Source organism: Callospermophilus lateralis, chromosome 4 (assembly GCF_048772815.1).
Source record: "Callospermophilus lateralis isolate mCalLat2 chromosome 4, mCalLat2.hap1, whole genome shotgun sequence".
NCBI classification, from domain to species: domain Eukaryota; kingdom Metazoa; phylum Chordata; class Mammalia; order Rodentia; family Sciuridae; genus Callospermophilus; species Callospermophilus lateralis.
Genome location: NC_135308.1, coordinates 137,198,873 through 137,211,971, shown reverse-complemented (window position 1 = coordinate 137,211,971; position 13,099 = coordinate 137,198,873). Strand labels below are relative to the sequence as shown.

The 13,099-nt window shown below is 36.9% G+C and overlaps 1 protein-coding gene across 2 annotated transcripts in view; it reads left to right on the top strand.

Annotated features, from left to right (window-relative positions):
• Nucleotides 1-13,099, top strand: part of Kitlg (KIT ligand) — an 82,621-nt gene that overhangs the window by 43,046 nt on the left and 26,476 nt on the right. For both annotated transcript variants that reach the window (XM_076854920.1, XM_076854919.1), the window contains exon 3: nt 3,208-3,270. In XM_076854920.1, coding sequence (XP_076711035.1) covers nt 3,208-3,270 — 63 coding nt within the window. The remainder of the gene's footprint in view (nt 1-3,207; nt 3,271-13,099) is intronic.

Genomic DNA, 13,099 nt, shown 5'->3' with positions numbered 1-13,099 from the left:
TAGATGGTCCCAAACACATCCTGAGCTTTTAATTCATTGCCTTTACACATGACCCTTATCTATTTAGAATGTCCTACATCATTGCATTTAATACTCATTGACACTTATATCAACTCTTTTCATGAAAGTTATTTAATCCTTACAGAATTATTGGATAGATTCTTTTATAATTTCTATTTCATACATGTGGAAAATGAGGCTAACATAGATGAAGAACTTGCCCAAGACTTCTCTGAGTTAACATGTAGCAACACCAGGATCCAGTATTGTTTTCAGAACCTCTGCTGTCAGCCCCAGCATCAAACAATGCTTCTAAGGAACATCTACTAAGTGCCATGCTAAAGTCTCCCTCTACTCTATAGAACTTTGCACAGTGATCAATATACCTCAGAGAAGCTGAATTTATAGCAAGATTATTTGTGCTTTCTGAATGCTATTTGACATACTGTAAGTGCTTAGAAAGTAATATATTAATGTGTGAAATGACCATAAATATCTACAGTTTGACTTTCTAAGTTCTCTTCCAAATATAATTGGAAAGGAACCAATGAAGGCTAAGAAAGTCGTTACAGGGAAACTACTCTGTAGCTCAGTGTGCAGGGCACCAGCTCATAAATCCAAGTTTACATCCTGCTTCTAGTAGTTACTCCTGATGCCTATGACCTTGGAGATGCCAGATAACCTCTCTGGCTCTCTGTCCTCATTTGTAATATAAACTTAGTAAGATAAGTCATGTGGGTTGTAGTAGAGACTATATATGAAAATTTATAAATAGTAAAGCACTTTTCAAAAATAGTATTTTCTAAAATCCCACTACAAATTAAATGTCAATAATCAGCTTCATTCAGAAACATCCCCCAAACGATAACAGCGTGGAGAATTCAGCATCATGGTCAGAAAACTTCTTGAAAACTGTCTTTGGCTTCTTTGAATCAAATTTTGTATATAAATTACTCACCAAATGGAATTATCTAGCATATTCTTTATATTTTTTCTACCTTTTAGATACGTATGCTGAATCTAAGTTTTAGTAATATTTACTCAGTTGATTGTATATTTAGATTTTTTAAATAGTGTAAATTGTGCTTCAGAACAGGCTAGATGGTTGACAGCTCATGTTCATTCAGAATTCCTGCTCCTTCCTGCTGCATGTGGCATGGCTTCAGTTTACATGGTTGGTTCCTAATGAAAAAGCATAGTGCTGCTCAGTCTCATATTTCAGCTTTCACACCTGCAAAGGTGTCCATTGTGTCTTTGCTACCAGTGCTTATGTAAAATGACTAGGTCATTTCACTTTTCAAAGGTGGGGATGGAGCTTCAGAAGACAAAAGGAAGTATGAAAGAATGGCAGGAAGCTGATTGATTAATAGGAAGAAAATTAAGTGCAAAGGGCAAGAAAGACAATCCCTAAAACAAAAATGCTAGGTTCTATAGCCACCTAGATATGTTTCCAATAGGCACTAAGGGTTCTACTCTTTTACTGGGGATGACATGAAGAGAAATAACGGTGGAGACTTCACAGTGGCATATACTCAGGGCTGGTGTCTAGAGAGGTGATGAAGTTGTGTAGTGAGGCAGGAAGGCTCTGCTATTGGGGGACCTGGATTTTAATCCTGACTTAATGCCTAGTGGCCATGTAACTTTTCAAATTACTTGACCTCATTGAACCTCTGTTTCTTCATCTTTGTTAATGCAGCTTAAAGTGCTTGGCACATAGGAAATATTCAATAAAGACACTTTTACTATTGTATCATTAAGTGAACTGAAGAAGGAGCCAACAACCAGGTGTATCGGTGCAACAGTAAAATGAATGTGAGTTGGTACCACTGGCAGTTGGATGATGGGAGTACAGTGGAACCAGTTCCTATTTTGGCTCCCCTCTGACTCCTAATGCCTTTACCTGGATGGTTGTCTTACCAAGTTGTTCTCAGATTCTAGAAGCTATTGGCAAAGCCAAAATGGAGCATATGGCTTATGTTGTGAAAGACTTGTAAGAGATGACCTAGTCCTGCAAACATGCATATGATCTCAGCTTCCTGTGGGGAAAAGACATCTTGAGAGACAGGCCGATGGGGTCAGATGTCTTTAAAATCATTTGTCTGTCTAGCTCTCAGTAAAGAGCAGGATTGAATATTTAAAATATTTTTGGCACATTCACCTATTAAATGATCATTTGACATAGGTAACTGGATCTCCATTTTACAATTGGGAGAAACCAAGGTACAGAGAGATTAGATTAGTTACAAATTCTCTGGTCCCAAATCCTGTGTGTTTTCACTTATGCTAGAATGACTAATGTCAATACTACATTTGACATTATTGTTTTTTGATTTTTTAAAAATTTTAATTTTTTATATATGACAACAGAATGCGTTACAATTCATGTTATACAGCACAATTTTTTATATCTCTGGTTGTACAAAAAGTAGAGTCACATCCTTCGTGTCTGCATACATGTACTTAGGGTAATGATGACCATTGAATTCCACCGTCTTTCCTACCCCTATGCCCCCTTCCTCTCTTTTTCCCCTTTACCCTATCTAGAGTTCATTTAATCCTCCCATCCCCCCACCCCACAGAATATTATGGATCAGCATCCTTAAATCAGAGAAATTATTTGACATTTGGTTTTTTGGGACTGGCTAATTTCATGTAGCATTATATTCTTCAGTTCCATCCATTTACCTGCGAATGCCATGATTTTTAAAACCTTTGAAAGTAACTAGGCAAACATTTGTGACATCTCAAGTGTTCAACCCAAAGAAAGTATATGTAGTTATGTTTTAAAATTCATTTTTTCTAAATTATTGACGTAGTTCTTCCAACTTAAGCATCCACCAGAATGAATGCAGGATCTTTTACAATTCAGTAGTCTGATATGGCCCCCAAATTTGCATTTCTAGCAGCTTCCTGTTGATGGTAAGATTTTACTTTGAGCTCTTGCTTTGAGAATCACTCACTAAAGGGCATACTTTATTACTAATTCTATGGAGGAATAAGTTAGAAACTAGTTCTAGATGAGAATTCCAAGACTACAAATGGAAGTTGAAATTTGTATTATGTTTCTAAAACTCAGTAGGTCTAGTTACTCATAACTGAATTTGTTTTTTGGAGAGTGTGTTTGACTACAAAGGGAAATGGAGGATAAATAATACAACTAAATGATGTGTTTGAAATCTCTCTCTTTCTCTCTTTTTATCTCTGTAGGTGGCAAATCTTCCAAAAGACTATCTGATAACCCTCAACTATGTCACCGGGATGGATGTTTTGGTATGTAAGCTGTACATCTCCAAGTCTCATTTTGGTAACTGAAAGAAGATATGGGATCATTTGTATCAGATAGGAAATCAGATAAGAAATTGCCTGCTGTTTAGGGCTTTGCTAATTGTCATGACTGGAAAAAAAGTATCTTCAAAATTTGACTTTCAAAACATTTTTTTTTCCCTTAAGCAACTGCCAAACTTTATCAGTGATCATTTCAGCACACATGCCTTAGACCTGTACATAGAGGAAATAAGGTCACCTTCTTTAGGTCTGGCCATATAATTCTTTTTCCCTGATCTTCTCTCAAAAAGGTTTGAGTGTAAAATTATGTCATGGTTTTCTTACCTGAAGAGTCTTGTATAAATCTCTATCATTCCTATTTAATTTGAGAATATGAAACATTTTATTTCTGAACATATTAGCAGTATAGTAGATTCTTTGAATCTTAAAATTATGTGCTTATGATTATAATACATTATTACTGAAATTTAAAAATTTTGTTTTGTACATTAAGAAATTTTTCAAGCAGAAAGAACAGCATTACACACACACACACACACACACACACACACACACACACACACACACATATATCAGAGCTTATCAGACCTACCCATTGCGCAATATTGGCTTCAAATAAATTTCCTCTTGAGGAAACATAATCACTAAAGCCTGTATTTGCTTTTTCCCTATACCATGACTTCCGACTTTTTCTTAGTGATAGCAATTATTCAGTGCATGTTTTCCCATGTTGGACCAAGGACACCATCCCCTGGAGTTGTGTAAAAGATATAAATCAGTAACCCTGCCTGTTCTTATGCTTTACCGAAAAGTATGCATCCATACATAAGCTATAGAGCTTTTCATATATTAAGCCAATCCCCAAAACCCAAAGGTTGAATATTTTATCTGATATGTGGAAGGTAACCCACAATAAGATTCGAGTGGGGGGAAAATAGAAGTTCAGTGGAGTAGACAAAGGGGAATGAAAAGAAGGGAGAGCTGGTGGGAAAAGGAAAAGACAGTGGAATGAACCTGACCTAACTTTCCTATGCACATATATGAATATGCCACAGTGAATTTCACCATTGTGTATAAGCACAAAAAGTTAATTTCAAAAATAATAACTATGGGTAAGTGGCAGAAAGATCAATAGAGAGGGAAGGGAAGAGGGTGGGGAGAGGAAAGTAGAAGGAGAGTAAATGGGGTCTGAGTTAGAACAAGATATATTCCATGTTTTTATTATTATGTCAAAATTGATTCTACTGTCATGTAGTTAACAAAACAACAAAAACAATAACATGGAGAAATTCAGTGTAGGGGCTAAGGATTATACCTTAGTGGTAGAGAGCTTGGAGGACCCTGGTTTTAATTCACAGTACCACATACACACACACATAAAGTTAATGATATTTAAAAGTTGCCACTTATATTTTTCATCATGCTTTTAACATGTTGTTTTATGCTCATTCATTTGGGTTCTTGGAGAAAATTTAAAACCATTTGGGCTACTCTCTTCTCTGCAACTCTCATCTTTCCATAATTTACCAAATACTTAATGTATATGGGCTTTGTATAAGTTGTTTTATATTTTGAGTAACTTTTGTGGACCAATCAAAATTATTTACCAATTTAAAAACACATTACTATGTGCTTTTAAATGCCTTCAGACCCTACAGTGATATAGTGTAGCCAGTGTTCATGGCTACACACACACACACACACACACACACATACATATGAATACTAATTAATTACTATATACATAATTTACTAATTAAAAAACATTTAATTAGTAAACATTTTAGCATGAAATGCCTGAAGTTCTTTAGAACATAAATCTTCATGTGGAAACTTGTTACCCTTAAACCTAGCTCCAAGTCTGTTGAAGCGGGGAGAGTTCTCTGGAAATAGAGGTGTAGAATTATGGCATTCTGAAAGTTTATTAGTTCAGACCTTTGATCACTCGCTCAGCAAGTGTTTTGTTCAGCAAGTGTTTTGTTAAGGAAAACTACAGAGCCAGCACTTTGCTGGACACTTTAAGAAACACACATACATCAATTAGGCAATGACCTTATAAGCTTGAAAAATTTGGTTATATTGGAGATGGGAGTGGGGATTACCTGGTCTTTTTATAACCTGTTCCATTTGCAAAATGATTTCACACATTTTCTCCCTGGATAATTAGAAAAACCCTGTGAATTAGGTATTGTGTATTTTGCCTAAGGTTACACAGCTAGAAAGTGAGTCTTGGAAAGAAACCCCAGCCAGGCCTTCTGACCCTTAACCCTGGGATGCAGAAAGTGAGGATCCGAACAATTTCAAAAAATGCTGAGGAAAGTGCTGGGAGAGAAGGTTCTAGGTCACAAAGAACCATCCCTGCTCCTGACTGCAGCAGCGGTTAAGAGGCAATTGCCAAATTTACTCAAACAATCCTGCAGTTCTTTGCAAAATAACTGTTAAACCGCAAAATAACTACATAGATTATTTTGTGCTGCTATAATCATAGATGGTGCTAAATCATAGATTTTAGCGTTGGCTGGTGATAGCAAGAACCAGAGTTGTAAAAATAAAGCCGATTTATGGCCACATATTTTTGTGCATGTTTCTGTAATTGAGAAAAGTCCGCTATTATTTGATCTTGGCATGCTGTCCTGGAACTACTGCAGAAACATTGTTCTTGGCCACCATAGTTGGCAGGGAAAACATGCCCGTGTATAGGGCTTTGGGCAGAAACTGGGGTCTAACCCTTTGTTTTACCTTCATTTAAAACTGTTGATTTCTGCCAAGACCAGAGGAGTTTCCCAGTGGAGAGGGCTCTGATTATTTGTCAGTGGTCAGAGTCCCAGCTGCTGCCCTATCTTTTGTCTTGAAACAATAGAGGGTGGGGTGAGAGTGGGTGCCAGAAAGATTCCCTGGGGCCAAAGCAGTAAAATTTTGCCTTAGGCACTAGACAGAAGAAAAGCTCTTGAATAGAATACAGTTAACTTTTGCTTTTAAAAATCAAGTAAGTACTGCTGAAAGGGGGACTCTACTTTCCTAAGGACTTTCTTAGAAAATGACCTAGCAGATTCCCTCTGGCAAATAACAGGTTGTGATCAACCAGTTGGTATTTAAATCCAATGATAATTACCAATTCTATTTTAAAATCTTCAAAACTATAATATTACTAGGTGGTTAGGATTCCCTTTAACTTCTTAACCTTAACCTTAAAAGTATCCAAACATTTCTTAGCCTTTTCATTTACCAGTAGTGTTATCGTAGAAGGAACAAAAATTGAGTTGCTGAATTTGTGCCACCCATCTGCATTTCATTCTGTTGTCTGTAACATAAAATAAACTATGAGTTGCTTGTTTGAGTCAAAATTCTTTTTTAAATTAAAGTAAATTTTTAATTACTTTTTTAAATTAAAGTAAATTATATACACACAGTTTTCTTTTACCTTTCTATTCGGAAATAATTTTAAATTTACAGAAAAGTTGCAAGCATATACAAAGGGTATCATATACCCTTTAATCCAGATTCACCTGTTTTTAACATTCTGCCTCATTTACTTTATCAGCTACTGTTTTCTGGTGTGTGCACGTGTGTTATTCTTTTCCTGAACCCCTTGAATAAGTTGTGTCCGTCATGGCCATTTACCTCTAAATACTCCAGTATAGATTTCCTAAGTAACGAATGATTCTCTGAGCTACAGTAGATTTGCAACTTTAGTAAACTTAGCAATAATTATAATACTTTAGTCTGTTGACTGTTTTTCAATTTTATCTCCCTTTTATAAAAATTTATTTTCCTCTGGTACAAGATCCAGTCTGGGATCATTTGCACTTGAGTATCAGCATAATGATGGCTCCTCAAAAATGTCTTTTCCTATGAATATATCACCTTTTATGGCAAATGGGAGTTTGCAGATGTGACTTAGAGTGTTGTTAGAGGAATATTATTCTGGATTATCTGGGTGGGTCTAGTCTAATTTACAGGAGAATCTTTATAAAGGATGGTAGGTATATCAGAGCTGAAAAGGGAGTTTTGAAAATGTTACTCTTATGGATTTTAAGGAGGAAGGGACCATAAGCCAAGGAACATTGGTAGGCTACAAAAGCTGGAAAAAAGTTCCTTTAACACCTTCAAAAGATACAGAACCACAATGAGCACTTCAAAATTTTTTTTTTTTTTTTGTACCAGGGATTGAACCCAGGGTCACTTAATCATGAAGACACATCCCCAACCCTGTTTATATTTTATTTTGAGACAAGGCCTTTTTAAATTGTTTAAGCCCTCACTAAGTTGCTGAGGCTGGCTTTGAATTTGCCATCCTCCTGCCTCAGCCTCCTGAACACAGGGATTATAGGCATGTGCCTCTGTGCCCAGCTTGATTTCAGCCTTCTAAGAGCTATTTTGTATCTCTCACCTGAAGAACTATTAAATAGAAATGTGTGTTCTTTTAAGTCACCAATTTTGTGGTAATTTGTTATAACAGCAATAGGAAATTAATAGGTCATGTGGATATGCCATTGAAGTTTTTGAATGAGACAGACCTCCTTTTGGTAAAGTGTCTCCTTCAGGTCTTTGATTGATGGAATTCATGCATTCCAAGCCATGATGCTACCTGTGCTGCCTCAGATTATCACATCCAGAGGCACAAAATGTCCATCTTCCCCCTTCTGTCATCTGGTTAAAGTGTTCAACCATTTCTGTACAATTAGCCATCTCTGGGGAAACACTTTTAAGAGCATGTAAACACACCTATGCTCATCAGTGTTTCTCCTATAGCTGGGATGGGGCTCAGTGGTAAGAGCTCTAGCCTGGCTTGTATAAAGCCCTGGCTTTGATCTTCAGCACCACACATTGAAAAGTTTCTCCCATAGACTGAACATCTGTGGATGATTCTTACCTGAAGCAATCCTTACTGTCAAATCTTATTTCCATTTTTAATTAAGATTTTAAAAAAATTTTTCTGATACTATTTTTTAAAGATGTGACTAAATGGGGAGGTGAATGACCACTTATAATACTGCTCAAACAATAAACCTCCCAGCCTTCTTCCCTCTGCTGCGTCCTTCCTCCAGTACGTACGGAAGGCTTCATTTCTGGGCTTGTCCACCTTCATTTGTCAGGCCCTCCTGCCAGTGGGCCCTTCCCACTCCTTTGCTATCCATGATCTGTTGACATTTTGACTCGCACTAAGTAAAAAGAGTGACTTTAAAAAAATAATAATAATACATTTCATCATTTCACACCTCCCCCTCCTTCTTGGCATGTCTCAAATGACTTCCCACCAGTTCTTAGAAACAGGGGAAAGACTTTCCTTCGGCAAGGCCTCCACGACACACCTCTTTATATCCTTTTTCAGTCTCTGGTCCTCACATGTTCCCTCACATCTTCCATTTCCATGTGTGTGGCTTTCTTTGTACCTGGAATTCTGCATGGTCCCATGTCTATATGACTCCCGACTCTTTCCTAGTTCAGCTTCCTGTATTTCCCCCACCTCCTCAACAACACCAGCCTGTCCTATTAAACTCTTTTCAGGGCACTCCTCACAGTATCAGTTTCCTATCTGTTGTGGGATTATTTCATTGGTAATCTTCCACCTACCTGTAAACTTCATGGTGGGGGTTATTTTCTTTTTGCTCTGTCTTCTATTAGTGCCTAACGGATGGTAGGCCCTTAGTAAATATTTTCTGAAAGGAAGTGAATAAAGGAAGGAAGAGGGACAGTCCCCTGATGTACAGTTACTTGTAATTTCCTTGAGATGCACATTGGAACTGAATAGAGTACAGAAGATTGTTCTGACGAAGTGCCTAAAACTCATCCTGCAGTATCTGCACTTCAACATTATTGTTATCTTCTTTTAGATAAGTGTGATTTAATGGGCTCTTGGATGTAAGTGTTGTATTATGCAATTTCAAGGAATCGTGATTTTCTTGAGCTTTCTGTTCTGCTATTCTTTATTGAGTCACTTCTGTATGTAAGAATCTTCCCATTGTTCCCTTTTACTGAAGACTGAAAGCCAAATTCCTGAACCTGATGATTTTGACTCCCCATCATCTAGCCTCTCCCTAACCATCTCATCTAGTATGTGAGTATATGCTCCAATAGCATACACTATTCCCCAACACAAACTTGCCATCTGAGCTAGATGTATCTAGCTATATGCATCTACCACGCGTATTCCAACTCCAAGACTTTGCTGGGGACTGCTCCCCTTTGCCAAGGATGTCCCTTCTTCTCTCATCTGTTCATCCAAATTCTATCCATAAGATCATGGCATACTTTGGAGCTGAACATATCCTAGTGGCTATCTCCTCCAAGGTCATCTTAAGGTCTATCTTTCTTATAAGGCTTTTTTCTGTTTTTCTGGAATATGCTTTCCCTCCTCTCTATATATGTTTGGCCAGGGAGACCTTGTGTCATACCTCCTCTGTACTGAGCATTTTGCTTGATGTTAGAGATACCATGGTTAACAACACTAATACTATACCCATCATAGGGACCTAACTTTATAGTTATCTTCTAATTTCTGTAGAGTTTGTTCAGAATCTATTCATTTTGGTTCAAGCTTAAATCACAGCTTAATATTGTATATACTGTGCATCTAAAAGTTTTGTTGTGAGAAATAAGATATAAAAAAATCTGAGGTATGTTATGCATATAGTAATTGCCTGATGGCATTAATATTATTTTTGTTATGTTTTCTTTTTTACTATATCTTAATTATCTAAAGAGCAGGGATGAAATTGTTTACTTCTTTCTATTTCCTCAATTGTTTGGACAACCCAGTGCATATAGTAGCTACTCAGAAGCTACCTACCAATATGCATTTTAACTAATAGAAAAAATATCAGATTTCCAAGTATTGATGGAGCTCATCTGAGTAATTTAGACTCTGTTGTTCTTGGTAATGATAATGAACTGAAGCTAACCCCACACATGTACACACAGTCCTATTGTTACAGGGATGGTAAGAATAGTATGCCACCCAAGTTTAGAATGTGGCCAGGACTGGAACTGGGATTAGAAAGCTGTCAGGTTTTGCTTTCCTCATCTTTGAGTCTTTCTATATTTTTCTTATATCTGTGCAGAAGGGTTCTTCTTTGTTCAAGTTACCCAGGAGAATGTAACTGCCTCAGAACTCCAAAATTCACCTTATAGTTTCATCTCTGCTCAGAGACTAATTGCAGTTCCTATCACTACTATCAGGGACTTTGGGCAGGGACTTTCTGATTGACCTATTGGTCCTGTATCTAGTGTTATCCAGTTGACTATGTGTTTTGCACTGTAAGATGCATCCTGAAGGTCCATCCCTATGATGTGAAATACTTCTACTTCCTATAGAAAAAGAAGCCCAGTAAGCAAATCTGCTTGTCTGCCTCCCATGTAATAATAAAGAGTCTTAAAGAAATAAGCATAAAATGAATAAAATAGGACATTAAGTACTTTTTTCAATCAGTGCTTTGTATACTCAAACTACAGTACAGGAGCCCATCTTAAAAATGATATAGTAAAACACTGTTCAGAACATCCAGGCCATTATTGTCTGATAGAAATACAAAGGGAGCCACAAACATAATCTTAAATTTTTTCAGTAGCCACATTTAAAAAGAAAAAAAGGAACAGTGCAATTAAGTATGATACATTTTAGTTGGCTTAATATGCACAAATATAATCACTTAACCTTCTAGCTAATATAAAAATTATTAATGGAATTTTTGGTATATTATTCAAAGTCAACTGTAGATTTTACACCTGTGTCTTATTCCAGTTCAGACACTGAATTTTCATCAGAAATATTTACTTCATATTTAGATCTTTATAAAATTCAGTGCTGAAAGATGCAGATTCACATACCTAAGTTTTTCCAAATATACTTTAAAAGGTTTCCAGTTATTGGTTTTTAAATACAAAGAAATTAAATAAATTCATAGTTAAGTTAAAATTCTATTGCCTCAGCCTTGTTTTGAGTGACAAGTTATTGTACGTGAGTAGTAACTCCCATACTGACCTGAACAGATTAGATCAACCCCTTTATTTTATAGATGAAGAAACTGAAGCCCTAAATAGATTAAGTGACCTCCCTAAAATCACAAAGTCAGTTGACAGATTTGAGACTCAAGTCCAAGCCTCTGGTCTATTAATCATTGTTGCCCTCACTCCCATGATGTCCCTTTGCTGTGCTATTTTAGGTCTGCCTCAGGGGCCATTTTTAGACCTGCCCTGGGAAATAGCATAGATTTATAGTGCTTGGGTTGATTAGCATCTTAATCAGCTAGAGATTTTTAAATCACTATAATTCAAACAGGAAAATACAGTTAACCTATTAAAAAGTGAATACAGAAAGATCCAAATGAATTGTTTAGGAAGAGAACTGAAATAAATTGTTAGTAAACCCAAAAGTCAACATTTCAGAAAGACTCCATTAGCAATGTGAATGCACAATGTTTTGCCGAGTGCTTTTAGAGGAAGTTTTGAATTTCTCACCCATGGAAGGTTTGAGAGTGGCAGGCCACCAGGTAAAAACCAGAAGGACAGTGAAGAAGTTCACTACTGGCAATTGGCATTCGGCATTTCCCCTCAACGACATGGAGAAAATTGCATTTCCTTGTATGACTGGATTCATTGAAACAAAACAGAAAGAGCCATTTCCATTTTCAAGAGATTTCTTCATTGCACCTTAGAGCTAGTGTGTCTGGTTCAGATGTGGGAACCGAGTGGCCATGAACCCAGTAGGAAACAGGTTCCAAGTGTTTGCACTGTGGCCCTTCTCACTGCTAGAAATACTATGTGAGTGCATGAGAATCCTGGTTTTTAATGTTTCTGATGAAACCATGGACAAGCCACTTGACTACTCTTGGAAATGGATGGGACGGAACCAGATGCTCTCAGGCATTCCTTCCAGATACTGGAATTCTAATGACAAGGCTCCAGAGGAGTCCGACTGCTCAGCCTGGGGTTGATACTGAAAGCATAAGTAAGAAAGGAAGACTTCATTCCCTGGGCACATTCTTCTAATTCTGGTAAGACTGCGGTTTGACACAAGAAAACAAAAGCGATCAAGCTTTTGAGATTAGTTGGATTGGAGCCTGGGTGAATATTCCTTGTGAATATCATGCAAAGATCACAATCCAGGGCTTATTTCCCTCAGAGTCTCTGGTTAGTATTTCCCCTCAGCTCCTTCAGAGAGAACTCTCACTGGTCAATACCAACTTCAAACCCAATCGGAAATCACATAGGAATCTCTATGAACAGCTGCCAAGTGGAAAGCAGTATGAAGCACACCAATGAACAAATATTACAGATATATTGTTCGCTCTTAGCTTTTAATAACATAAATCTTTTAGTGACTACACTTAGACATTCTCTCTACATCTAACACTAATGTGGAGTCATGTGTCAAATTTCTTTCAACTAATAAATGAAATAGGGAGTGGAGAGGAGAAAGCTCACCAGACTTGGCCAATCCCCAGGACATTTTTAAAGTGCATGGTTAATTTTATCCAGGGTCTCAAATTGATCAGTTCTGGGATTATAAAGGTGTTACATCACCCATATTGTGGAATTCATTTAACATATTTTTATAATTTTGGTTTAGTCTTGGAATGTGCATGGATACTTATGTGGTTTCCCTTTGGCCATATTCCTAGTTGTGTTTAGGATACTTTTAATTATATTTGACTTTCATTGTATTTTTTATTTAATCATTTAGAAAAATCATGGATTCGGCGCTCATGATACTTTAAAATCAATAAGGAAGTTAATAATTTTTAACAAAATCATCAGTGGTAGTAACTTGCCAGAAGGTCAGAGTTACTGGTTCAACATCATGGAGTCCATTAAC